The sequence below is a fragment of the Chelonia mydas genome, chromosome 7 (assembly GCF_015237465.2).
Source record: "Chelonia mydas isolate rCheMyd1 chromosome 7, rCheMyd1.pri.v2, whole genome shotgun sequence".
Lineage (NCBI taxonomy): Eukaryota > Metazoa > Chordata > Testudines > Cheloniidae > Chelonia > Chelonia mydas.
Window position 1 is genome coordinate 93,367,468 of NC_057853.1, and position 26,205 is coordinate 93,393,672.

The 26,205-nt window shown below is 43.7% G+C and overlaps 1 protein-coding gene across 9 annotated transcripts in view; it reads right to left on the minus strand.

Annotated features, from left to right (window-relative positions):
• Positions 1–26,205, minus strand: part of BLNK (B cell linker) — a 145,828-nt gene that overhangs the window by 98,642 nt on the left and 20,981 nt on the right. For 3 of the 9 annotated variants that reach the window (XM_037905679.2, XM_037905676.2, XM_037905678.2), the window contains exon 4: positions 19,386–19,472. The exons of the other annotated variants lie outside the window; for them this stretch is intronic. In XM_037905679.2, coding sequence (XP_037761607.1) covers positions 19,386–19,472 — 87 coding nt within the window. The remainder of the gene's footprint in view (positions 1–19,385; positions 19,473–26,205) is intronic. 9 annotated transcript variants of the gene reach the window in all.

Sequence of the window (26,205 nt, forward strand, 5' to 3'; positions counted from 1 at the left end):
GACAGAACCCCACACGTCTTATTCAATGCCTTTAGTTCATGATCACTCCCCTTTCACCATAAAACTAGCAGCTCATTTTCATTTCTTTACCAGCAGTTTTGGTCATCCTCTCACTTACGTTCAATGAAATGTATATTAAGATTCCTAAGGCAAAACCGCTCTGTGAATTGCAACTAATATTCTGATTTTTTCTACTGCAACAGTCTCCAGAGGGATTATTTAATTTGGAATCATATTAGTGCCCCAAAAGGCTGCATGAAGCCACAAGGATGGAATCTAACCCTTTCTATACTGATGCCAGCTGGTAGTACAACTGAAGTACTGGCTTAATGAAGTAATCACGAGAACTCTCTCATTCTGGCTCTAAAGCTGTCTGTCTCATGTGTGTGTCTGTGCGCACGCATACACACAAAATTAATAGACATTCTCCTAGCAATATTAAGTTCACATTTGGATCCCCTTTCCCTACACTGGGGAATGTTTGGATTCAGAGTTCTAGTTTTTATTAGAGCTAGCCCTGAGTTGTGAAGTTCATATCTGAACTTCCCAAAGTTTGAGGGGATTGGAATCCATGGTTTTAGGTGAGCCCCCCTTCGCAGCTTGTTTAACATATTCACTTTTGCAGCAGATTGTATCCCGATCACAGTTGTGTGGCAAGAAAAATCATGACTTAAAACAAAGTACAAAGATACCATGCAAACTCAGCATTCAGGAAATTACGTGATGGTTTGTGGGAGGTGACTCTTTCTCTCAAGTTTTCATTATTCACTACCTCTATTGTTACCCGTTTTAGAGGTTATAATATGTGCTGCATGTGACCCATACTGGCAAGACTTGGGATATGTTGCATATGTAAATGACAAAGACATTAAAATTGTTTCTTCCCTGGAGGGAGTTCAGCTACAGGACACATAATGAGCAACGAATGGGGCAGACGAGAGACTTTCTGTTGTCTAGGGCTTCCTGTGTTAAACTGAAAGAGAACCTAATAGGTATGTGCTTACATTAAAGATATACACATGCTATATTGTCCTTTAAATATACTTCAAAAGAAGTTAAAATAAATTGGAACTGATGAGATTGGTGTCCAGTTTTTAAATGTTCACAACAGGACCTCACTAACTTTTGTTTTGTGCCAGAGCTAGAGCAGTATTATGTTTAGCAACTTTGGTACTGTAGGAACAATCCACTTTAATGTTCAGCAAATTAGTCTCCGTAATACGCTTTGCCCTTTCCTTACTATCTGTATTACGGTTTCTTTACACCTCTGGTGTAGCTCCCTCTTAAAGTAATTAACCAGCCACAGTGGCGGTGGAGAAATTCTGAATAATTCTGTTTTAGCTAACAACTGACAACTGCTTTCCTATCTGCTCCTCGCTTCTTCAGTCCCCTGACTTCTAGTTTTCCACCCATGAGGTGGCAGGGAAGGTTCCGGTAACACATTTAACTGACTAAAAGAAAAACAAAGACCCTCTAAGGAGCACAAGCTCCCTCTAACTGCTTGGAGCGGCAAAACATTTTTTCTCCTGACAGAAGATTCAGAAGTTCCCTGTAGAGGGATCTGGCGTGTTTTACTCTAAGCATTTGGTTCAGAGTTTCTGCTAAGTGTTCAGGAATTCCTAGCTGAGGTATTAATGGGAGTTGTTAGAAGAGCCTCCCAGATGTCCCTGAAGAGGGATTGTTTTGGTATTGATTCCTCTCATGGTTATGAGCCATTTTTTCCACGATGGTTTAAAGTGTGTGGCTATGAATAAAACTAATATTTTGTCATGGATATTTTTTAGTAAAAGTCACGGATAGGTCATGGGTAATAAAGAAAAAATCATAGAATCCTGTGACCTGTCCGTGACTTTTACTAAAAATATCCATCACAAAATGGGGATCTCAGCTGTGTGGTCCCCACACCGCCCGCCGTGGCTAGGCAGATGCAGCTCCGGGGGGCCCCTGCTGCCTGTGGTAGCCAGGAAGCTCCAGGGTATCCCAACAGACCCTGCAGCTCCTGGCCACCACTGGCTGAAGTCACGGAAGTCACCCCCTCCAGCAACCCCCAAATACTCCTCCCAGTACCCAAAACCCCTCCAGCACCTCCTAAATATCCTCTTCCAGGACACACATGCACCCAGCACCACCCAAGTACCCCCTCCAGTACTCCCAAATACCCCCTCCCAGTACACACACAACACTCCAGCATCCCCCTTTAGCACCCCCAAATACTCCTCCCAGTATACACACAGTCTTCCAGCACCCCCAAATACCCTCTCCCAGTACACATACCACTCCAGCATCCTTCTCTAGTACCCCCCAAATATCCTTCCCAGTAGACAAACATCCCTCCAGTACCCCTCAAATAACCCCTCCAGCACCATCCCCAGATACCTCTCCCAGGGCACACACCTCTCTAGCACCCCCAAAATGCCTCTCCCTTCACACTCACCTCTCTAGAACCCCCCAAATACTCCTTCCTGTATGTACACAGCCACCAGCACCCCAAAATACACCCTCCAGCATTCCCCAAATATACCCTCCCAGTACATACACACACACCCCTCCAGCACCCTTCCAAATTCTCCTCCCAGTACATACACAAATACCTTTTCCCAGTGTACACACCCTTCCAGCACCCCCCAAATTATCCCTCCAATACTCCCAGTACACACACACCCTTCCAGCACCCCCAAAATGTCCCCACCAGCACCCATTCGCCCACACCCTCCTCTTGGCAGTGTCCTTTATTTGGGAACTTGAAATATGATAACTCTATCGAAGATCACTGGAAATCTGTAAAGGGTCAGACTTTAGTTCAAATGGAGATAGTGGGGATTCTCTGGATTGTTTGCTTTGAAAACATGTCATATTGCTTGATAAGGTTTTCAGTATGTGACCACAAAATTATGTATTTATACTGCTGACCTTGTCATCACCTGACAATACTGGGGATTTTCTGGACTCTTCGCTTTGCACACAGACCATATTGCTTGTTAAGATTCTCAGCCCTGGTCTACACTAGGACTTTAGGTCGAATTTAGCAGCGTTAAATCGATGTAAGCCCGTACCTGTCCACACGATGAAGCCATTTATTTCGACTTAAAGGGCTCTTAAAATCGATTTCCTTACTCCACCCCTGACAAGTGGATTAGCGCTTAAATCGGCCTTGCCGGGTCGAATTTGGGGTACTGTGGACACAATTCGACGGTATTGGCCTCCGGGAGCTATCCCAGAGTGCTCCATTTTGACCGCTCTGGACAGCACTCTCAACTCAGATGCACTGGCCAGGTAGACAGGAAAAGAACCGCGAACTTTTGAATCTCATTTCCTGTTTGGCCAGCGTGGCAAGCTGCAGGTGACCATGCAGAGCTCATCAGCAGAGGTGACCATGATGGAGTCTCAGAATCGCAAAAGAGCTCCAGCATGGACCGAACGGGAGGTACGGGATCTGATCACTGTATGGGGAGAGGAATCCGTGCTATCAGAACTCCGTTCCAGTTTTCGAAATGCCAAAACCTTTGTCAAAATCTCCCAGGGCATGAAGGACAGAGGCCATAACAGGGACCCGAAGCAGTGCCGCGTGAAACTGAAGGAGCTGAGGCAAGCCTACCAGAAAACCAGAGAGGCGAACGGCCGCTCCGGGTCAGAGCCCCAAACATGCCGCTTCTATGATGAGCTGCATGCCATTTTAGGGGGTTCAGCCACCACTACCCCAGCCGTGTTGTTTGACTCCTTCAATGGAGATGGAGGCAATACGGAAGCAGGTTTTGGGGACGAAGAAGATGATGATGAGGAGGAGGTTGTAGATAGCTCACAGCAAGCAAGCGGAGAAACCGGTTTTCCCGACAGCCAGGAACTGTTTCTCACCCTGGACCTGGAGCCAGTACCCCCCAAACCCACCCAAGGCTGCCTCCTGGACCCAGCAGGCGGAGAAGGGACCTCCGGTGAGTGTACCTTTTAAAATACTATACATAGTGTAAAAGCAAGCATGTGAAAGGATTACTTTGCCCTGGCATTCGCGGCTCTCCTGGATATACTCCCAAAGCCTTTGCAAAAGATTTCTGGGGAGGGCAGACTTATTGCGTCCTTCATGGTAGGACACTTTACCACTCCAGGCCAGTAACATGTACTCGGGAATCATTGTACAACAAAGCATTGCAGTGTATGTTTGCTGGCGTTCAAGCAACATCCGTTCTTTATCTCTCTGTGTTATCCTCAGGAGAGTGAGATATAATCCATGGTCACCTGGTTGAAATAGGGTGCTTTTCTTCAGGGGACACTCAGAGGAGCCCATTCCTGCTGGGCTGTTTGCCTGCGGCTGAACAGAAATGTTCCCCGCTGTTAGCCACAGGGAGGGTGGAGGGTGGAGGGGGTAGCCACGCGGTGGGGGGAGGCAAAATGCGACCTTGTAACGAAAGCACATGTGCTATGTATGTAATGTTAACAGCAAGGTTTACCCTGAAAGAGTGTAGCCAGTGTTTTATAAAATGTGTCTTTTTAAATACCGCTGTCCCTTTTTTTTTTCTCCACCAGCTGCATGTGTTTCAACGATCACAGGATCTTCTCCTTCCCAGAGGCTAGTGAAGATTAGAAAGAAAAAAAAACGCACTCGAGATGAAATGTTCTCCGAGCTGATGCTGTCCTCCCACACTGACAGAGCACAGACGAATGCGTGGAGGCAAATAATGTCAGAGTGCAGGAAAGCACAAAATGACCGGGAGGAGAGGTGGCGGGCTGAAGAGAGGGCTGAAGCTCGAATGTGGCGGCAGCGTGATGAGAGGAGGCAGGATTCAATGCTGAGGCTGCTGGAGGACCAAACCAGTATGCTCCAGTGTATGGTTGAGCTGCAGCAAAGGCAGCTGGAGAACAGACTGCCACTACAGCCCCTGTGTAACCAACCGCCCTCCTCCCCAAGTTCCATAGCCTCCACACCCAGACGCCCAAGAACGCGGTGGGGGGGCCTCCGGCCAACCAGCCACTCCACCACAGAGGATTGCCCAAAAAAAAGAAGGCTGTCATTCAATAAATTTTAAAGTTGTAAACTTTTAAAGTGCTGTGTGGCATTTTCCTTCCCTCCTCCACCACCCCTCCTGGGCTACCTTGGTAGTCATCCCCCTGTTTGTGTGATGAATGAATGAAGAATGCATGAATGTGAAGCAACAATGACTTTATTGCCTCTGCAAGCGGTGATCGAAGGGAGGAGGGGAGGGTGGTTAGCTTACAGGGAAGTAGAGTGAACCAAGGGGCGGGGGGTTTCATCAAGGAGAAACAAACAGAACTTTCACACCGTAGCCTGGCCAGTCACGAAACTGGTTTTCAAAGCCTCTCTGATGCGTACCGCGCCCTCCTGTGCTCTTCTAACCGCCCTGGTGTCTGGCTGCGCGTAACCAGCAGCCAGGCGATTTGCCTCAACCTCCCACCCCGCCATAAACGTCTCCCCCTTACTCTCACAGATATTGTGGAGCACACAGCAAGCAGTAATAACAGTGGGAATATTGGTTTCGCTGAGGTCTAAGCGAGTCAGTAAACTGCGCCAGCGCGCCTTTAAACATCCAAATGCACATTCTACCACCATTCTGCACTTGCTCAGCCTGTAGTTGAACAACTCCTGACTACTGTCCAGGCTGCCTGTGTATGGCTTCATGAGCCATGGCATTAAGGGGTAGGCTGGGTCCCCAAGGATACATATAGGCATTTCAACATCCCCAACAGTTATTTTCTGGTCTGGGAATAAAGTCCCTTCTTGCAGCTTTTGAAACAGACCAGAGTTCCTGAAGATGCGAGCGTCATGTACCTTTCCCGGCCATCCCACGTTGATGTTGGTGAAACGTCCCTTGTGATCCACCAGAGCTTGCAGCACTATTGAAAAGTACCCCTTGCGGTTTATGTACTCGCCGGCTTGGTGCTCCGGTGCCAAGATAGGGATATGGGTTCCGTCTGTGGCCCCACCACAGTTAGGGAATCCCATTGCAGCAAAGCCATCCACTATGACCTGCACATTTCCCAGGGTCACTACCCTTGATATCAGCAGATCTTTGATTGCGTGGGCTACTTGCATCACAGCAGCCCCAACAGTAGATTTGCCCACTCCAAATTGATTCCCAACTGACCGGTAACTGTCTGGCGTTGCAAGCTTCCACAGGGCTATCGCCACTCGCTTCTCAACTGTGAGGGCTGCTCTCATCTTGGTATTCATGCGCTTCAGGGCAGGGGAAAGCAAGTCACAGAGTTCCATGAAAGTGCCCTTACGCATGCGAAAGTTTTGCAGCCACTGGGAATCGTCCCAGACCTGCAACACTATGCGGTCCCACCAGTCTGTGCTTGTTTCCCGAGCCCAGAATCGGCGTTCCACAGCATGAACCTGCCCCATTAGCACCATGATGCATGCATTGTCAGGGCCCATGCTTTCAGAGAAATCTGTGTCCATGTCCTGATCACTCACGTGACCGCGCTGACGTCGCCTCCTCGCCCTGTAGCGCTTTGCCAGGTTCTGGTGCTGCATATACTGCTGGATAATGCGTGTGGTGTTTAATGTGCTCCTAATTGCCAAAGTGAGCTGAGCGGACTCCATGCTTGCCTTGGTATGGCGTCCGCACAGAAAAAAGGCGCGGAATGATTGTCTGCCGTTGCTCTGACGGAGGGAGGGGCGACTGACGACACGGCTTACAGGGTTGGCTTCAGGGAGCTAAAATCCACAAAGGGGGTGGCTTTAAATCAAGGAGTAGTTCAGGCAGGAGTTCATGGAGGGTTCCAATAAGAAATGGTGCACCTAAGTTACTGTACTTATTGGAACAAGGAGGTTAGCGTGGCCTCTGATTGATACATGGCTAGATTTAGCTCGCTGCACCTTCTCTGTGAGTGACTGCAGTGTGACCTAGAGGAATGAGTCCCCTAGACAGGGGAAGAGGCAAATGAGTACAAAACAAATCTGGTCTATTTCTTGTTTCGATCCACTCCATCTATCTTTTACATCTTTGGCTGGCAGCAGACGGTGCAGAAGGACTGCATGCCATCCACATCTCATGGCTGCTCGGCAGAAGATGGTACAGTACGACTGCTAGCCATCGTCATCTCTTGCCTGCCCGGCAGAAGACGGTACAATACGACTGCTAGCAATCCGTATTGCCTGCCTGATCACCATAAGACGGTTCAATAGGACTGACTGCAGGACTAAAGAGAATGACCTGGTCAAGTCACCAAAAATTTAGTCCCTGCGCCCATGTCTGCCCAGGCGCTCCCAGCCAACGTGGCCAGGAGCACCTCGGACACGACGAGGACGGGTAACAGTCATACTGCACCGTCTGCTGCCAGAAGGCAATGGGTTGCTGCTACTGTGTAGCAATGCCGTACCGCGTCTTCCAGCACCCAGGAGACATACGGTGACGGTTACCTGAGCGGGCTCCATGCTTGCGGTGGTATGGCGTCCGCACAGGTAACTCAGGAAAAAAGGCGCGAAACGATTGTCTGCCCTGGCCTTCATGGAGGGAGGGAGGGAACGGGGGCCGGACAATATGTACCCAGAACCACCCACGACAATGTTTTAGCCCAATCAGAGTGCTCCATTGTGACTGCTCTGGACAGCACTCTCAACTCAGATGCACGATTGTTTGCCGTTGCTCTGACGCAGGGAGGGGTTACAGGGTTGACTTCACGGAGGGTTCCAATAAGAAATGGTGCACCTAAGTTATTGTTCTTATTGGAACAAGGAGGTTAGCCTGGCCTCTGATTGATACATGGCTAGATTTAGCTCGCTGCACCTTCTCTGTGAGTGACTGCAGTGTGACCTAGAGGAATGAGTCCCATAGACAGGGGAAGAGGCAAATGAGTACAAAACAAATCCGGTTTATTTCTTGTTTTGATCCACTCCATCTATCTTTTACATCTTTGGCTGGCAGCAGACGGTGCAGAAGGACATATTGCCTACCTGCTCACCATAAGATGGTTCAATAGGACTGACTGCCGGACTTAAGAGAATGACCTGGTCAAGTCACCAAAAATTTAGTCCCTGAGCCCATGTCTGCCCAGGCGCTCCCAGCCGACGTGGCCAGGAGCACCTCGGACATGACGAGAACGGCTACCAGTCGTACTGTACCGTCTGCTGCCAGAAGGCAATGGGTTGCTGCTACTGTGTAGCAATGCCATACCGCGTCTGCCAGCACCCAGGAGACATACGGTGACGGTTACCTGAGCGGGCTCCATGCTTGCGGTGGTATGGCGTCCGCACAGGTAACTCAGGAAAAAAGGCGCGAAACGATTGTCTGCCCTTGCTTTCACGGAGGGAGGGAGGGAAGGGGGGACTGACGATATGTACCCAGAACCACCCGCGACAATGTTTCAGCCCCATCAGGCATTGGGATCTCAACCCAGAATTCCAATGGGCAGCGGAGACTGCGGGAACTGTGGGATAGCTACCCACAGTGCAACGCTCCGGAAGTCGACTCTAGCCTCGGTACTGTGGAAGCACTCCGCCGAGTTAATGCACTTAATGCACTTCTGTGGGGACACACACACTCGAATATATAAAACCGATTTCTAAAAAACCGACTTCTATAAATTCGACCTTATTCCGTAGTGTAGACATACCCTCAGTGTCTGACCAGAAAGTGATGTATTTATATTGCTGACCTTGTCATCACCTGACAATAGAATCGCAGAACTGGAAGGGACCTTGAGAGGTGATCTAGTCCAGTCCCCTGCACATATGGCAGGACTAAGTATTATCTAGACCATCCCTGACAGGTGTTTGTCTAACCTGTTCTTAAAAATCTCCAATGATGGAGATTCCACAACCTCCCTAGGCAATCTATTCCAGTGCTTAACCACCCTGGCAGTTAGGAAGTTTTTCCTAATGTCCAATACTGAGAGTTATTTTCTGTTCTATTTCTAGATGACAATCATCGGCTAATCCTAAGGCTTCATTGATGTGGTGAGTCCAGATATAGGAAAGCAAACTATGGGTTTTGGTGGGATGTCTGACATAACTGGACAGCTCCAGGCCAAAGTTTCATGGGACCATGTAGGAACTTTGGAATATCTGCCTCCAAAAATGGATGTACTATGCTGATGGAATCAAAAGGGACTACCAAATGTTAAGAGAGAAAGCCAGTCATGTGGCGTTCTTCCGTGGTGTAAACTGTGCACCAGAAAATTATACTGGTTCAAATGGTCAGCCCAACATAATATTCTCAAGGGTTACTGTTCAAAAGGATTGATACGACTTGATAGATTTGGAAGTAAATCGACTCCTGCACATGTAGATGTGCTGTTTTTCAGGTGTCCATACATATATGTCAGTCTCTAATTCTCTGACAGAATATTGCTGCTTAGGAGATGTCAAGACTCCAGATCTCAAAGCACCTGGTCTCTGTACTTGTTCTACACTAGTAGCTGTAGCTGATGCATGGTTCACCTGTGATGCTGGGAAGGAAAAATGGTCAATACCAGAAGAGATATAAGAGCGTTTTTTTGAGGGAGTGGATCAATCTTCACACTGGATATCTAGGTCCAAGCCACTTCATACATCTATAGTGCCATTGATGTTGGTACATACCAGGATAAAAAGGAGGTAAGAGGTCACCATGTCTATGAATGATGGGCTCTCAGAGGAGTGGTGGGCCAGTTGGTAGAGCATTAGTCTGAGACTCTGGTGACTTTTGTTCAAGTCTCTGTTCTACCATAAATTTTCTGTAGGACCATGACAGCATGCAGCCCTTCACTCCTGTGTTCTTGTATAAATGGCTCTGACACCTACATGGTGTACTTTTTTTGTGTTTCACCAACACCACCCTTTTATGGTCCCATGCAGCAATTCCTATTTACAGTGTCATGCAATTATAAGCGGGGGAAGAGATATCACCATGCAGAGATCTCCCTTTATTCTGGCTCAGCTCTGCTGTCTGTCCTCCCCTTCCTTGCCTCCTCTCCTCCTCCTGCACTTTCTTCCTGTGCTCTTTTGAAAGGCTCTTTATCTCTCATCAGCCCAGGCAGAACTAGTATTTAGCCATTTCTTCTTTCAATCAGGCATCTCCAGGAGAACTAATTGAATTTTCAGTGATCAGAATGCTGTTTCCGCTGCTGGTTCTTAGCACTCTGTCACAAGGACCTTGGGCAAGTCACTTAGTCTCTTTGTGCTTCAATTTCCCATCTGTAAAATGGGGGTAAGACGACTTCCCTAATTCACAGGGATGTTGTGAGGACTGAAGTTTGTGAGGTATTCAGACATTATAACAGGACCATATACAAATATCTTAGATATATAAAAGTTGTGTGGTAGACTGTGTTGTGAGAAGAATGAGGATTCTCTGAACATTAGATTCTAGAAGTCAGTTATTTTGAAGCTGATAAACTCAAAACATTTCTCTGATTTAGCATGTGTACATCTTCAGCTTAGAGCTGGGTGGCAAATTCTGTGAAATAGTGTTTGTGAAGGGTCTTTCTGATTCTGAACAGCTTCAGCCACATTCCCTTTTGACTTGCTATTCACAAACATTCACACACACAAATTTCTGTTGAGAACAAAGGATTGGGGAATGGGCTATCCTTTGTATGAATACCCGCATTCGCATGCAAACAAGGATGATTGTGTGTGAACAAGAGCAGTTCTTAAAGAACCTATTGGCTGTAATTTGTTTCCATAAAGGGATAGTTGAGCAAGTTTATACAAGCAAACAGAAAAAGGGACTAAATTAATCAGAAATATGATTCACAATGAAAAATGTGACAAGTTCCAGTTCAGGATATTTTAGTGATGAAGGCGTTGCAGGATGTGGTATAAATGTTGGTCTGATATATTGAGGAAGTGAGAATTCTTCATAACCCAAATGCCACATGCACACCAAGGGCTTGTCTTCACATATAGTGCTACACCAGGACTTTATTTCTGTCTTTCCTGAACAGCACACCCTTCAATACCCGTATTTTAGTCATGGCTACTATTTCACCATGTTTCTGTTATCCCTATAATATCTGGTTTCACTCCCTGCATCAGTTGTTCTAGTTCCTCCATTTTGTTACCCAGACTCCTTGCATTGGTGTACAAACATCTTAGTTGTTTCTGCTTGGCTTTGCCCAGATTCCTCACCTGCTTGGGTATAATCATTCTATTGCCAGTATCGCCTACCTGACTGTTAGTTTCATTGGTATCAGCACTATCTTTCCTCTTAATGTCCATGCTCCTACCCACTGCTGTTCCTTTCTCCATTGCTGTATCTTTTCTTTCTTTTCTTTCCTCCCACGCAGCGTTAGAATCAGGTGTGGAGATTACAAGAGCATCTCCCAACCATCTCCCCCAAGTTCCTAGTTTAAAGCTCTTTTAATTAGTTGTGCCAACCTCCATCCCAGAAGTCTATTTCCTCCCTACTCAAGTGGAGTCCATCCCATGAGAATAGTCCTCTGTCCATGAATGCCTCCCAGAGGTCAAACATCCCAAATCTCCCCTTATAGTAGCACTGCCTGAGCCATCTGTTGATCATCATAATCTTGTTTTATCTTCATTTTCTTAAGTGTTTTCCTGGGCCTGGCTTAGTCGCCCTTGATACGTTCCAGCAAGAATTTAGCTGTAATCATTTGTTCCCATGTGAAGGCGAATCCGTGGATTCTTTCCTGCTCCTATTAGGATCCTCTTCAGCCTCAGATCCACATCCTGTATCTTAGCTTGGCAGACAGCACACCCTTTTGTTCTCCGGATTAGCTCTCGTGACAGGCCTGTCTGTTCTTCCTAGTAGGGAGTCACCATTTACGGAGATCCGCCTTTTTTCCTGGTGATAGTGTGATTCTTTGGCCTTCCTTCTTTTTGGCTCTTCACTTCTTCTTATAGGATTAGCCATTCTTCACTTCTTCCTTGTCCTTCCACCTTCAGTTACTGCTTGCTGTGCCACTTCTTGATTTTCCAACTCAGCAAACCTCTTCCTGAGCCCTATTTCTTCTTCACTATCCAGACTTTTCCTCTGCCTGGTTCTCGTAGTCACGTTTCCATTGGCCACTTTCCTCACCCAGGAATCTCCCCTCAGAGTTCTTCAGTCCAGTTTGCATCTGCGAGTCTTGGCCTTTTCCTTCAGCCTCCTCTTTCCTTCCCTCCATCATCTGCGCAAATTCCCTTTGAAACTCAACTATAGTTTCCATCTGCATCTCCAAACCTCAGATCTTCTCTTCCCTCAGCTCTGTCAATCACCACTTCATACAAACAAAGCTCTTTTCAGATACCTGCTCCAGGATCATGTACATCCCACAGCTTCCACATCTGGAACAGAATTGTGCGTTGGACATACTCTGTCAGGGGTGACATGGACTTTCTTTAGTCGAAAATTGCATATTATTCAGTGTTCTCATTGAGTGAGATCTCAGTATTCTCCACCAGGAAAAAATGCAAGGCAATAGTGATTTGGCAGTGGTTTGGGGTGAATGATGTCAATGTATTTTATACTGGCTGATTCATGGAATAAAATTTGGAGTGGGAACTTCTTGGTGTCTTCCTCAGGTAAAGGTAAAATGGTGCAACATAGGGAAAATGGAAGAGCAGAGGAAGGACAATAAAAACCTGGCAACCCTGGAATTAAGACCTAGGCATTATAGTTTATATTCAAGCTCTCAAAATTTTTTGCCAGCAAAGATGGGAGACCAATGGAATGTATTTGTGTTGTAAAAGTGTGAGGGAATTTTTTAAATGTAATCATCTACGGAAAAGAATAAATGGACACAAATCTGACATCAGGAATCATAACATTCAAAAACCGGTAGGAGAACACTTCAACCTCTCTGGCCACTCAGTAACAGATTTAAAGGAGGCAATTTTGCAACAGAAAAGCTTCAAAAACAGACTCAAATGAGAAACTGCTGAGCTTGAATTAATATGCAAACTAGATACCATTAACTTGGGTTTGAATAGAGACGGGGAGTGGCTGGGTCATTAAACATATTGAATCTATTTCCCCATGTTAAGTAATCTCACACCTTCTTGTCAACTGTCTAAATGGGCCATCTTGATTATCATTACAAAAGTTTTTTTCTCCTGCTGATAATAGCTCATCTTAATTAATTAGCCTCTTACTCCACTTTTTCATGTTCTCTGTATGTATATATATATATATATCTTCTTACTATATATTTCATTCTATGCATCCAATGAAGTGGGCTGTAGCCCACGAAAGCTTATACTCAAATAAATGTGTTAGTCTCTAAGGTGCCACAAGTACTCCCCTTCTATCCACTTTAAAGTGTATAAAAGTATGACATCTAGTGGTGGTAATAGGAAATGTACTTGAAAGGTAGCTCTGTTGCAATTCCAGGTTGCAAAGCAGATTTATCAGCTGTTACTATACTACAGGAGATTATAACGGCAGTCTGGCCCCATTAAGACTGTAATATCACATATGGAACAAGGAAACCCCCTCTCCTTGTATTACAGTCTTTTACCTTCAGTTCAGCAAATTAAATCTAACCCCATTTATCACTATGTGACCTATGTGAAATCAGTTGTGGTGTCAGTTGGATTCTAGTGAGCAGATGTTCATATCACAAAGCTACTGTCACCCTTATTGGCAGATTCATTAGAAAGGAAAAGGACAGAATGAACATGAAGAGAACAATACTCTCACCCCAAGAAGTGATCCCCCCCATATGTCAGGGTAAGGCACATCAGCAGGATAGTTTACAGGAGCAATACAGCTGCTTTGTGTATAAACAGAGGAAAACAGTCTCCACACAAAATGTGTAAGAATCCTTAGGAGCGGAAAGACAGCCTTATGGTTAATGGCTGGATTAGCAGATTAGGATTTGCTGCAGACTTCCTGTGCAAATTTAGACAAGGCATTCAAACAAAACACTTAAGCATGTGCTCAAGTAAAGTTAAGCACTTGTTTCTAGTTGGGGCTTCTAGGTGCTACCACAATACAAATAACACTTTAATAATAGTCAATGGCAAATTAAATGTTATTAGATAATTAATCTTAGGGATATAATATTTACTGGTAAAGGACATACAACATACAACTAATGGAAGGGAAATTGTTGAAAAACACGTAGGCTAGCTAGTCTCTCTTCAGATACTAAGTTGTAGGACACCAGCAATAGAAGGCTGGGTGAAAGAAGTGATGAATTTAAAAGAGGAAGAAAAGGAAAATTACTTCCTTGGAGATGTAGTTGGAAGTGGGCAGTAACAGCAAAGCTGAATTTCATAATTTTAGTTTCAAGATTGGAACTTTGTTGTAAAAAGCATTAAAATGTATTTATTGGGATTTATATTTTGAAAAAGTTATTGAAAAGGTCCATTCAACTCATTCAGTTTATAACAATTATTTTTGAAAGTGGCATATTTTCAAAGGAAACAAAAAATTGGTGGCATAGTTTTGGTTAAATACTTCAATTCCGTGTAGATTCTGGTCATCTTGAAGGATGACATAAGACCGAGTGCTTGTGTAACTCTAGCTGCGTCCACGCTACTGCTTGAACATATAACTACTTGCCAACAACAATCCTGTCTGTTGCAGAGTTTCTCTGTCCAGTATGGACCGGATTACATTGTTAACAAAATTCTGCCATAGACTATTCTCCAATACCATCGTAGTCTAGCACTGTTTCCTCAGTTTTACACCTTTCAAGTTTGGATGCAAAACATGTCCCACTGGAATGAGGCCTGTAGCCATATTTAAGAATTATTCCAAACATCATCATCAACCATACTAGCCTTGTCTGCAACTGTTCAGTGTAGGCTGAACTCCCACACTTGGTCTAACACTGGTGCAGCTTCACTAGTGCTTACAGTGGTGGGAGCACTGGTGTAGACTGCATGCAGGTGTTCTTACCACTAAGACATGATCTAAGACATGATCATAACAATGTCTGTACCTGACTTGCATTAGGGCTCTGATCGTTGCTAGCACCACTGGCGCTAAACTGGTATGAGATCAAAAGTGTGAAAAATCCTGGCAGTGTTTGGTGTAACCAAAACTTCTGAGAAGGGACCTCCTGAGCTTGCTGTGATCACATCAAACAGCAGGAATTGCTGCTGCTGTTTTGTTTTCAGGAACGGTTCACTCTCAGTCAAAGTGGCTTAGGTTATCTAATGCTCTGATTACTTTCTGAGGGCTGTGTGCAAAGCTGTACAAAGACTTGGGGTCATAGGTAGATTTCCATCTGTACTGGAAGGTGGAACATTGTTTTTCTCATGGGAACAACCATGCCTATTTTTGTCGCATCTATGGAGACGTATTGGTAGCCTTGCAAAAGCATATTTGTCATTTTCCCCATTGGGACGCAAGATCTTTCTGAATGACTGACTTCATTTTTACACAGGTAATTCCATGCATTTTTTAATAGATTTTGAGCCATCACACTGTTTATCATAATCATATATCATTCCTTAAAGTGAAGAAACACTAATGCATTACATTTCCTGCTGATGTGATTTTGGTGGAGTGTCAGGAAATAACCAAGTAACTTTCTCTTGAAAATAAAGTTATCATAGTTTCTCTATTAATACCCTTGTGGTGTATGTTATTTAGAGGTAAATTCCCTCCGAAGTCTAGTTCAGAATTCCAAACTCTTAATTGGTCCTGCTTTGAGCAGGGGGTTGGACTAGATGACCTCCTGAGGTCCCTGCCAACCCTGATATTCTATGATTCTATGAAATTGTGTGTTTTAATTTATCACTTGGACTTTGACTGAGCTCCTTGAGATAGCAAATCTATCAGCAAAACAAAGATTGAACTAATTTAAGCCCAGTCCTCTTCTTTCATATGTCACCAGCACTGTTGGGTGTTGGGCAGTGATTTATTCATTTGTGAGCAGATGTGAAAGAGCCAGGTTCCACTTTCCTGTATCACAGAAGCGGTCAGCACACACTTAGCTATCCTAGAGTGTCTTTCTTGTGTCTTTACTGTCCAACCCTACAAACTAAAGTTCAGTGCTCCTCCACGTTGGGCAGCAAGAACAAAACTGGCCTAAAAGGAGACAGAAGATTAATCTGCTGAATAAATTTGTTTCTTGAATGTGTGAAATGGGGAAGGGTTCATACTTTATCCTGGGACATATGGTGCCTCTGTTAGTCGTTTAGTTGCACTCCAGATAAAGGAGCATCAAGGCTGATTCCCCGCTCTGGCACTTTGAGTGCAGAAGGTGGGGTCCCGCAAGGATTCTAAAAATGATTACTGGCCACTCCAGGCTGGTATTAAACTCCCAAGGTTACAGCTTTTCTCTGACCTTGGATGGGTAGATGCTGCCACCACCCAAGTGCAAAAAACCCCTTTTGAGAACCCAAGAAGGAGCACTTGGGAACTCCTTCCTGTGGAGTACACTTAAGCCCCTTTACACCTTCTCCAGGGAAGAGCTGAGAAAGAAAACAAAGAAAATCAACTGTTGCCACCAGGTTTCAGAGTAACAGCCGTGTTAGTCTGTATTCGCAAAAAGAAAAGGAGTGCTTGTGGCACCTTAGAGACTAACCAATTTATTTGAGCATAAGCTTTCGTGAGTTACAGCTCACTTCATCGGATGCATACTGTGGAAAATACAGAAGATGTTTTTATACACACAGACCATGAAAAAATGGGTGTTTATCACTACAAAAGGTTTTTTCTCCCCCCACCCCACTCTCCTGCTGGTAATAGCTTATCTAAAGTGATCACTCTCCTTACAATGTGTATGATAATCAAGGTGGGCCCATTACTAGCACAAACCTGGATTTGTGCTGGAAATGGCCCATCTTCATTATCATACACATTGTAAGGAGAGTGATCACTTTAGATAAGCTATTACCAGCAGGAGAGTGGGGTGGGGGGAGAGAAAACCTTTTGTAGTGATGAACAACCATTTTTTCATGGTCTGTGTGTATAAAAACATCTTCTGTATTTTCCACAGTATGCATCCGATGAAGTGAGCTGTAGCTCACGAAAGCTTATGCTCAAATAAATTGGTTAGTCTCTAAGGTGCCACAAGTACTCCTTTTCTTTTTGTTGCCACCAGCTAATTAAACAACGTGCACAAACCTCTTAGGACACAAAAATCCAATCTTGTTCTTAAAAATGGTAAATTTTATTAAAAATAAAAGAAAATAAATCTAAAAACTCAGACTATTGCTAGATTTTAAAAAGAACCACTTATAATGATTAAGCATCAAAATAACTTTCTTGAGGTCCAGCTTAAAGGTTACAAGCAAAACAAAAGTTTCTGGGGTTAGCACAGAGGAGTCCACAAGCCTTACGGAAATAAAAAAGATAAACCTAATCTCATCTTTCTAGACATTTCCTGATCTACTTACATATCTGGGGTTTCAAATAAGTGGTTTCTAGGTATGATTTAATGATTTTTCGTACCTGGTGCAAGTTTCTTACAGCATTGTTGCTCTGTGTCTCCTCTCCGGGAAAACAACCACAGACAGACAAAAGGGGAGTCTTGTTTCAACTTTAAAAAGTTCTAGCCTTCCCATTGGCTCTTTTGGCCAGGTACCCACTCATTTCCTTTTACCTATGCATGCAGTCAGACTTTTTAACCTTTTACGGGTAAAGCAAGTAGAGAACAGCTACCAAGAGGGATTTTATAGCTAACTGGCTGGATGTCCATACAAGGGAGCCCCCCCACCCCCTCATTTATCACAAGGCATAAGAAAGGAATTCCAAAGACACTTCAAACTCATGTTATTTTCACACCTGACAATGTGATGTTTTGTGGGCTGGTACCTGTTTGCATGAGCTTACTGGAAGGATGCTGCTTTTGGAACAAGTGTTGTATCACAAAACTCAAAAAAGGAAGTTCCCAGCTGTTCATACCACCATACTACTGTACCTCTAAGCAAATTGAAACATTTTTGGTCAAACATTTTTGGTATTTTAAAAAGGAAACAAGTAACCAAACACAGAAGTAGAAACTGTAACCAACAGAATTAAAACATCAGCAAAAGATCAGCACAGCCTGCTCCTGTGGATTACACAGGCTTTTCAAAAAACAGAGAACCTTGCAGAGTTGGTTGAAAATATTCGGACAGAACCCTTCTATATCTGAAACAGTTGATGCAACAAAATCAAAACATTTTGAGAGAATGTATTGATTTTGTTGAAGTTTTTGACAAAAGATTACCAAAATGCTCTGTTTCAACAAGGTTGAAGTACTCATTTTTCATCATTATATCAGTATGTAATATAATATAAAAATCTCAAAGTAGTCTTCTGATAACAAAAGGAGTATTTGTGGCACCTTAGAGACTCACAAATTTATTTGAGCATAAGCTTTCGTGAGCTACAGCTCACTTCATCGGATGCTTTCAGTGGAAATACAGTGGGGAGATTTATATACATAGAGAACATGAAACAATGGGTGTTACCATACACACTGTAACCAGAGTGATCACTTAAGGTGAGCTATTACCAGCAGGAAAGCGGGGGGAGGGGGGGGGGGAGGGGGGAGGGGAGGGGGGACGACCTTTTGTAGTGATAATCAAGGTGGGCCATTTCCAGCAGTTGACAATCCTTTCAGAATGAATTTTTTTAAAAAAACTTCTCATTTTGGGGGGATGGTGCAAAAGGGTGGAAATGCCAACTTTTTGTTCCAGTGTGGGACAACAGGAAATTTCTTAATGTTGGAATTTCCTATAGAACAGGGGCTCCCAAACTTAGTTTGCGGCTTGTTCAGGGTAATCCCCTGGTGGGACGCGAGATGCTTTGTTTACCTGAGCGTCCGCAGGTACAGCCACTCGCAGCTCCCAGTGGCCGCAGCTCCTAACCCTAACCCTGTGCCACTTCCTGCAGCTCCCATTGTCTGGGAATGGTGAACCACGGCCACTGGGAGCTGCGAGTGGCCATACCTGTGGACGCTCAGGTAAACAAAGCATCTTGCGTCCCACCAGGGGATTACCCTGAACAAGCCGCGAACCAAGATTGGGAACCCCTGCTACAGAACTTAAATTTTAAATTTCAACCAGCTCTAGAAATTAGCAATCAGGAGAAATCTTGTTGTTTTGTTGATTCACAGTCTGCAGCCATAAACACCTAGAGCTATGCTTGCCTCAGATAAGAAGTATTTGACTCCCTTAGTACTTGACTAAAAGAAACCCTGGGTTCTGCAAGAATTGGTGGTGGCATCAAGGGGCACGCAGCTGCTTAAAGTATTGCACCCAAATTAGAGATACGTAACATGGTGTATATTCTGTTAAAACCCCTTACACAGGCTCTGTAAAAAGACCGTACCCGATCGGTGTCAGCCTCGGCCATTTCCTCAGTTTCCCTTTCTTGGTCTTCCCAAAAACTGCACCCAGACTCTTGGTCTATTGTATTAAAACTACTTTGCAGGTCAAATGTCAACTTAAAATCAAAACAAGCCTTTTCCTGACTTCAGAGTTTCTTCAGACCCTGCTGGGCTCAACTGCTCCTTCCCAAAATCCAGGTTTTTCTACCTGGCAGTTTCTCAAACCTCTTCACCTTAAGATGTCTGCTCCTGCCCCTCACTGCAAGTAGCTCCAGCCAGGTTTTTCTATCTAGCTTGGCCAGAAAGCAGACATGCCAAATCTGTGAAAAAAACACAGAAATTGGATTTGTTTTTGGCTTACTTGGATTGTGAGTTGCTTGCTGGCTAGTTTTTAACTTGTTGCTTGTTTGGCTTGTAGCTTGTTGCTTCTTTTTTTTTATCAGCTCCCGGCAAGCAGGGGCAAAGGGGAGACAAGCAGGAGAGAGAGTCAGGGGTGCACTGTGGGCCCACCACAGTCCCAGACTGCACACCAGGGGGAGCTAGTCACATAGAGTATTGGGGTTCTTAGGGATTGGCTTGTTTTGACCTCATTTTGAAATGGGATTAGCTTGATTTTTGGCTTATTGGGAAAGTCGGGGTGCTTATTTACCACGTGAAAGTTGGCAACTGTGCTAGAAAGGTTTTGCTTCAGTCCTCTCTGACCCTGCACTTCTACAAGAGTCTCCCTGTGACACCAACATCCCCCACCCCCGGATGAGCTGAGCAGGTTCCCTTTTATCTGCTTCCAAACCCATCACCTGGGAAGGCACCTGAGAAGGCACAGGTAGACTGAGTCCAACCCCCTTAAGGGGTCAGCCCACCCTGTGTCACCCTCCTATACCACAAACACTTGCTCTAGCCATGTGTACATAGGCGGTGGAACTGCGGGTGCTATGGGTGCTGCTGCACCCTCTGACTTGAAGTGGTTTCCATCATATACAGGGTTTACAGTTTGGTTCAATGGCTTTCAGCACCCCCACTACACAAATTGTTCCAGCACTCCTGCATGTGTAGTAAAGTGTGATGGGGCACTGATGTTGAAATGTTTAATGTGGGCCTCAGTGGCTAATTGACACACCTGTTTTCACCCAGGGAATGGGCCAGGCCCAATTAATGATGAGTCCCAGCTGGGGGAAGAGCTGGGTAGTTTCTATAAAGGGAGGAAACCGAGAGTAGAAGGAGACTGCAGGGTGAGAAGAAAAAGAGTCTTTCTAGTCTTTTCCTGGATAATAGCAAAGGAATTTAGGGAAAAAGTTTACACCCTAGTTCTGATTTAAGATGGTAGCAGAAAATTCCTGAAGTGAGCCTGACGGAAGGCTAACCGACAGACAGGTTGTAAGGCATAAAGCAGGATCCAGACGAGGAGCAAGTCTCCTGAGAGGTAATCCCTGAGAGTTAGTGTTCTGCAGTAGAATGGAGAGACAGGGTGGACTAAAATCCCAAGCATGAGGAAAGGGCCACAGTTGCTTCTGAATTTGATTAAATGACTCCAGAAAGAATCCCTAGGGTCACTATTCTGACAGGAAGGTAGAACAGCCGAGGAGCCCTGGAGGGGCAGAAGATGTCCTATTGATGACCAGTGTCAAGTGGGGCACTGTCTGAGTGGGACACTGTTACCCTGAAAGGGGAAAGACTTTAAAGTGACCTGGCTGAAGGGCTGAGTCACATGAAGAGAGACCTCCCCAGGTCTGGACCTGCTGTTATCAGGGGTCACTAGATGAGGAAAGAAATGCTATGCCATGCCCACCTGTGAAGAGGTTTGCCTTCGGTGAGTGCACTTGCATTGAATCTAAATTGATCTAACTTGCATGCTGAGGTGCCAGAGGACAACAAAAGTGGGGATTATAGGTAACAGCTGCTCCTGCTCCACTGACTCTGAGATCACCATTGTGAACTGCAGTGTCTCATTTTAAGAAGCCATGTGCACCACTATGCAGCCAAGTGCTTCTCTGTATTCCTTGAGCACTAATGTTTTGCATTTTGCTCTCATAGGGGAGGCTGAAATGATAACAGGATATAGCACAGTACGAATCAATTCTCGTCAATGATTGATGAGACAGACTGACTTTAGTACTTGCGGGAAACTATGTCAAGGTCCTCCTCAAACACTGCTACGTAAGGCAAACAGTTCAATACAGAGGTTCTGCAATGATCCCAGTCCAGTAAGACCAGTCCGATCAGCCTCATAACATCCTAGAAAATGAGGATTTCAGTCACCCTTTAACACAGTGAGTGAGCCCTTGCTGGCTAAGGGCCTGGGAACTGTACAGAAGTACTCCCTGCTGACGCTGTTTGCAAAAACAGCTGCTTCATGCTATCCTGCATCTGGACAAAAATAATAAGAAATCCATGCTGGGAAATAGCTAAGCAGGAAAAAATTGTGTATATGGGTGTGAGAACAGTCTCATTTCCCAAACCGAATATGCCATAAATCATTAGCTATCTTAAAAATACAACAGAAGTCTTAAATCCAAAATCCATATATTACAATGCACTTAATCTTTATGGCTCCAGTTCTGCAAATTTCTTAAGCATGTGCATAGTTCCATTGCTTAAAGCTGGGATTACTCATATTATGTGACTACAAGTACTTAAAGTTAAGCATGTGCTTCAGTGCCCTTGCTGAATCAGGGCTTAAAACGATGGATCTTTAGGTACCTGGTAGTGCCAGTCATTCTAATGGTGTGTCTTTTTTGTTGTGAGCTGCTCACAATCCTTAATTAGACTAACAACTTTATTTGCACAACTCCCCTCAAATCCACTGAGTTATTTACGTTTGAAAAGCACATTTGCAGTTTGTGAGATAAAATTGCCATGTCTCCTTTAATGTAATATTCATATGTTCCCAATCCAGTACTGTATCTGTATCACTTAATTTTAGTAATACTACATTACGCTCATTGGTGATGGTGAAATATCCCTCAAATCCACCCCAATCTTTCAGCAGTGCTGTCCACAAAGTCATCCTAAGTAAACACCATCATAAAAACACTGTGTGTGTCTCTAGGTTTATTGCAAAAGCACATTTCCTTTCCTTGGGTCACATTGAATTTGTCAAATAGTATGCAACCTGGCCTACTGTTCGATGATCACTGTGACCCTATTACCCAGACAGAGGTCTTCTGGGTGCTCACAAGCTCAGCAGGATCAGATTATATTAGGACTGTAGTTGGATGAGAGATGATGACCAAGGTATAAGTAGATTGTTACCAAATTTATTGAAACTTCGACTCTCTCCTGTCTAAGTCAGTGCTGAACCAACACCTAAGCCTCATTTTAGGGTGCGGTAAGAGATACTGTTTTGAGATGCAAAATCAAAAGTCTTGACCAATTGAAGATCTGCCTCCCTCCAAATACTCCCACTGTTTATGTTTTAGTTTGGGTAACTGCATTATATTGACTTAAATTCCATGTGCACGACCAATTGATTAGAACAGTATTCTTCACTTCATCCCTAGGCTGTTGTTTAGCATAGTTATGCAATGTTAAAAAGGCTCTGCATTCTGTCTATCTAGTATTATTACTATTTAACACTTATCTTGTGGTAGCCCCTAGAGGGCAACCAGGCCAGCATCTCAGAGGCTGCATTTCAATGATGGGTGAAGCAATTCCAGCAAATTGGTAGGTTTTAAACATACTTTTGAAGTCTTCCAAATGGAAGGCGCTATACCTGGAAGCAGCTGTGTTTATTGTGTTGAAGTGTAATGAAGAGCCTATTGTAAAGCATACCTGCAAGAAACAAATTGCTGTGAGACCTTGAACTTCGATTCTTGTGTAGTTAAGAGGCTAATTGGCCAGTGTGTGCATGCAGTACTATTTTTGGTTTCAATACAAATATAAAAGCATCAATGTTTCAGGTGGCTTCCTTCAGTTTACAGGTACACAGGTGTGACAGATAGACAGCCATTCTGTTCTAGATGATTGTCTACCATGTAATGGTTGTGTTTGGCCTAAATATCTGCTTTTCTGTTCCCTTTTTCCTTAAATTAAAGGTAGACTTTAATAGTGCATTTGTGGTTTGTTTTTTGTGTGTGCCATTTTTGAATATTATTGGATTTCCTTTCATACTTAAAGCTTTAATTAAAATCACCTCTAGACTAGTATGCCCAATGTGATAACTGATGTGTCATGTCAGTAACATGTCTGAGGCTAATGATGATGATGGATGACAGACTGTTATAGAGAAAAAACAGCGAAGGAAAAAAGTTCAGTTGGGAGGCTAGGTTTCTCTTTGCTTTAGTTACTGTGAAATAAAAGGCAATGCCAGTTAGACAGAAAGAAGAGAAAAGAACAAGGTGCCTTGGAAGATTTGAACATACCTCTTTCTCTCACATGCAAACAGTATAACCATTCGTCAGCTCTATGTATATATATTTACTGCATGTAGAGTTATTTATTGTATGCATTGTGGTACTGCCTAGGGGTAGGCCAGTACTGCACGCTAAGCCCAGGGTCTGACTCAGGTTTGAGTTCAAGCTCCGCTTCTCTCCTCACATAAACCAGTCTGACTTGGTCAGCAAGCGTCCGGGACTCAGGTCCTAGGCCACTGTGAGGGAGGTGGGTCAGAGCCCAGACTCCTGCTGTAATTTGGGTCCAAGCCCTGTCATTTTGCAGTGTGGACACAGCTCAAACCACAGACCTGAATCAGAAGGTCTGTGTAGTGTAGTGTGGACATGTTCTCATGGCTGTGAGACCTGGCTCTAGCAATTGTAAACCAGATTTACAATGCAGTGTGGATGCTCAGACATAGGCTTAAAAACACCAACTCCACAACCTGGTACCACAGTCCCAGGTATACAATACAGGGTAGACATTCCCCAGGAGTCATGGACTAGGACCTCACTGTACTAGGCACTGAACACAGAACAAAGAGGGCCTCCACTATATACATGTATATTTGTTTTTTGGAACATTAGTGCATAAGTTATAATATCTATATTCTCTCTCTCTGTCCCTATATGCGTACACAGATGCACATTTATTCATTTGGATTTTAGTCTAAAAGAAACGCCAAAGCGAAAAGCAGCTATCTAGAGCTCTAGGATACCCTCAACTTATATTTAAAATCACCACTACTATAGGAGTCTGCAAAACATAAACATGTGCATTTATGTTAGACCTGGGTCCAAGCAACAAAGTTCAGATCTAGAGCTGTCTTGTCCAGAGTGCTGAGGTGTTGAGACCTGCATTTTTGTTTGAACGTATCTCTGGTACAGTATATTCAGCATCTATGCATATAGTATATGTAGGTGGAGACTTTTGTTGGCACTTGTTTGAGACAATCTATATTATTTGCAGGTAGCATAGCTATGAGTGAGTTGTAGAGGTTATCCCAAGTTCCAATGAAACTTCAGTACCACCATGTATCAATATGTATCACCCTATTTTAGGGCACTTACTTCTCACAATTTTTGTTTTTTTTTTTAAATATCCTTCTGCCTTTGTGATTGTATCAATTACCACGTATAGACTGTAGAGTGAAAGAAATAGTAGAATACAATTTTAAATGATCTAAAACCATGGTTCTTAATCAGGGGAACATGTACCCCTGGGGGTACTCAGAGATCTTCCAGGGGGTACATCAGCTAGATACTTGCTTAGTTTTACAACAGACTACATAAAAAGCACTAGTGAAGCCAGTACAAACTAAAATTTCATAAAGACAATGAGTTGCTTATACTGCCCTATATACTATACACTGAAATGTAAGTATGATATTTATATTCCAATTGATTTATTTTATAATGATATGGTAAAATGAGAAAGTAAGCCATTTTTCAGTAATAGTGTGCTGTGACACGTTTTTATATTATGTTTGATTTCGTAAGCAAGTAGTTTTTAAGTGAGGTGAAACTTGGGGTACGCAAGAAATATCAGAGTCCTGAAAGGAGTGCAGTAGTCTGGAAAGGTTGAGAGCCACTGATCTAAAATAACTTTCTATATATCAGTTATAAGGTCTGATATCTTGCCAAATATCAGGGCTAGCAACTAACATTATACAAGGAACCCCACCTCTCCAGTGAGATACAGCTTCAGGATTTTAGCCCTGGCAGTTTATGGGGTATTGAAATTTAAATCTTAGTTGTTCTGGACTGAACAGTGTCAGCCATGGACTTTGGAACAGTATAATTCTAAATCTGTTTTGATATGATTTGTTTGGCATGACTTGGGGGGGGGGAGGGGTCGTGGGGAAGGCATGTTCTTTTCATGGCTCTTGCTCACTGTTGAAAAGCTGGTTAAGATTTTGGAATGTTACAAGATGATCAAGCTGAGATGCATTAATGAGCAAAGTGCAAGAGAAGAGGTCAAAGTTGCATAAGTAAATGTTCCACAAATTAGTAGTTTTGGAGGATTCACATAGTTGCAAATGTAAAGAAACATTTTCCATGGGTACAATGTACATGTGCGATCAGATCTAATCTGTTTATACTGTGCTCATCACCATGGTATCTGAATGCCTGTAAATAAATTTATTTTAGCACCAAAGAGGATATTTGCATGTTTGTCTTAAATTATTTTCACAGTCTCAGCTGACTTGTCCTTGAGGGTAATGCTACTTGACTTTTCTAGGACAAATAATCAACATTTTGGTTATTTTCAGAATAGTGAATACTGTGCAATATAATGCATAGTGAATATCTAAAGTTCTGTTATGTATACAGTAGGTGCTATTAGAATCCTAATTTTTTTTCAGGCAATTAAAAGTACAGTGTGAATGCCACAGTAGCATTATCTACTCCAAAAGGCAAAGTAAAGATTTTAATGATGACCACTGCATACTAATGTAAAATATACTCTCCTCGTTCCAAATGATTTGGTGTATTCAATAAAACAAATAGGCAATAATAGAAAATATTAGATTGTATTCTATGTAATATTTATCCTGAAAGACTGTTTTGTAAATATGTTTATCCAGAGGTTAGAAAGGTAATCATGTTATAGACCTAGATAAGGGTGAGCTAATCAAAAGTTGATAAATATTGACCATGTGTGCATGTTATGTTAAAAAGTCTA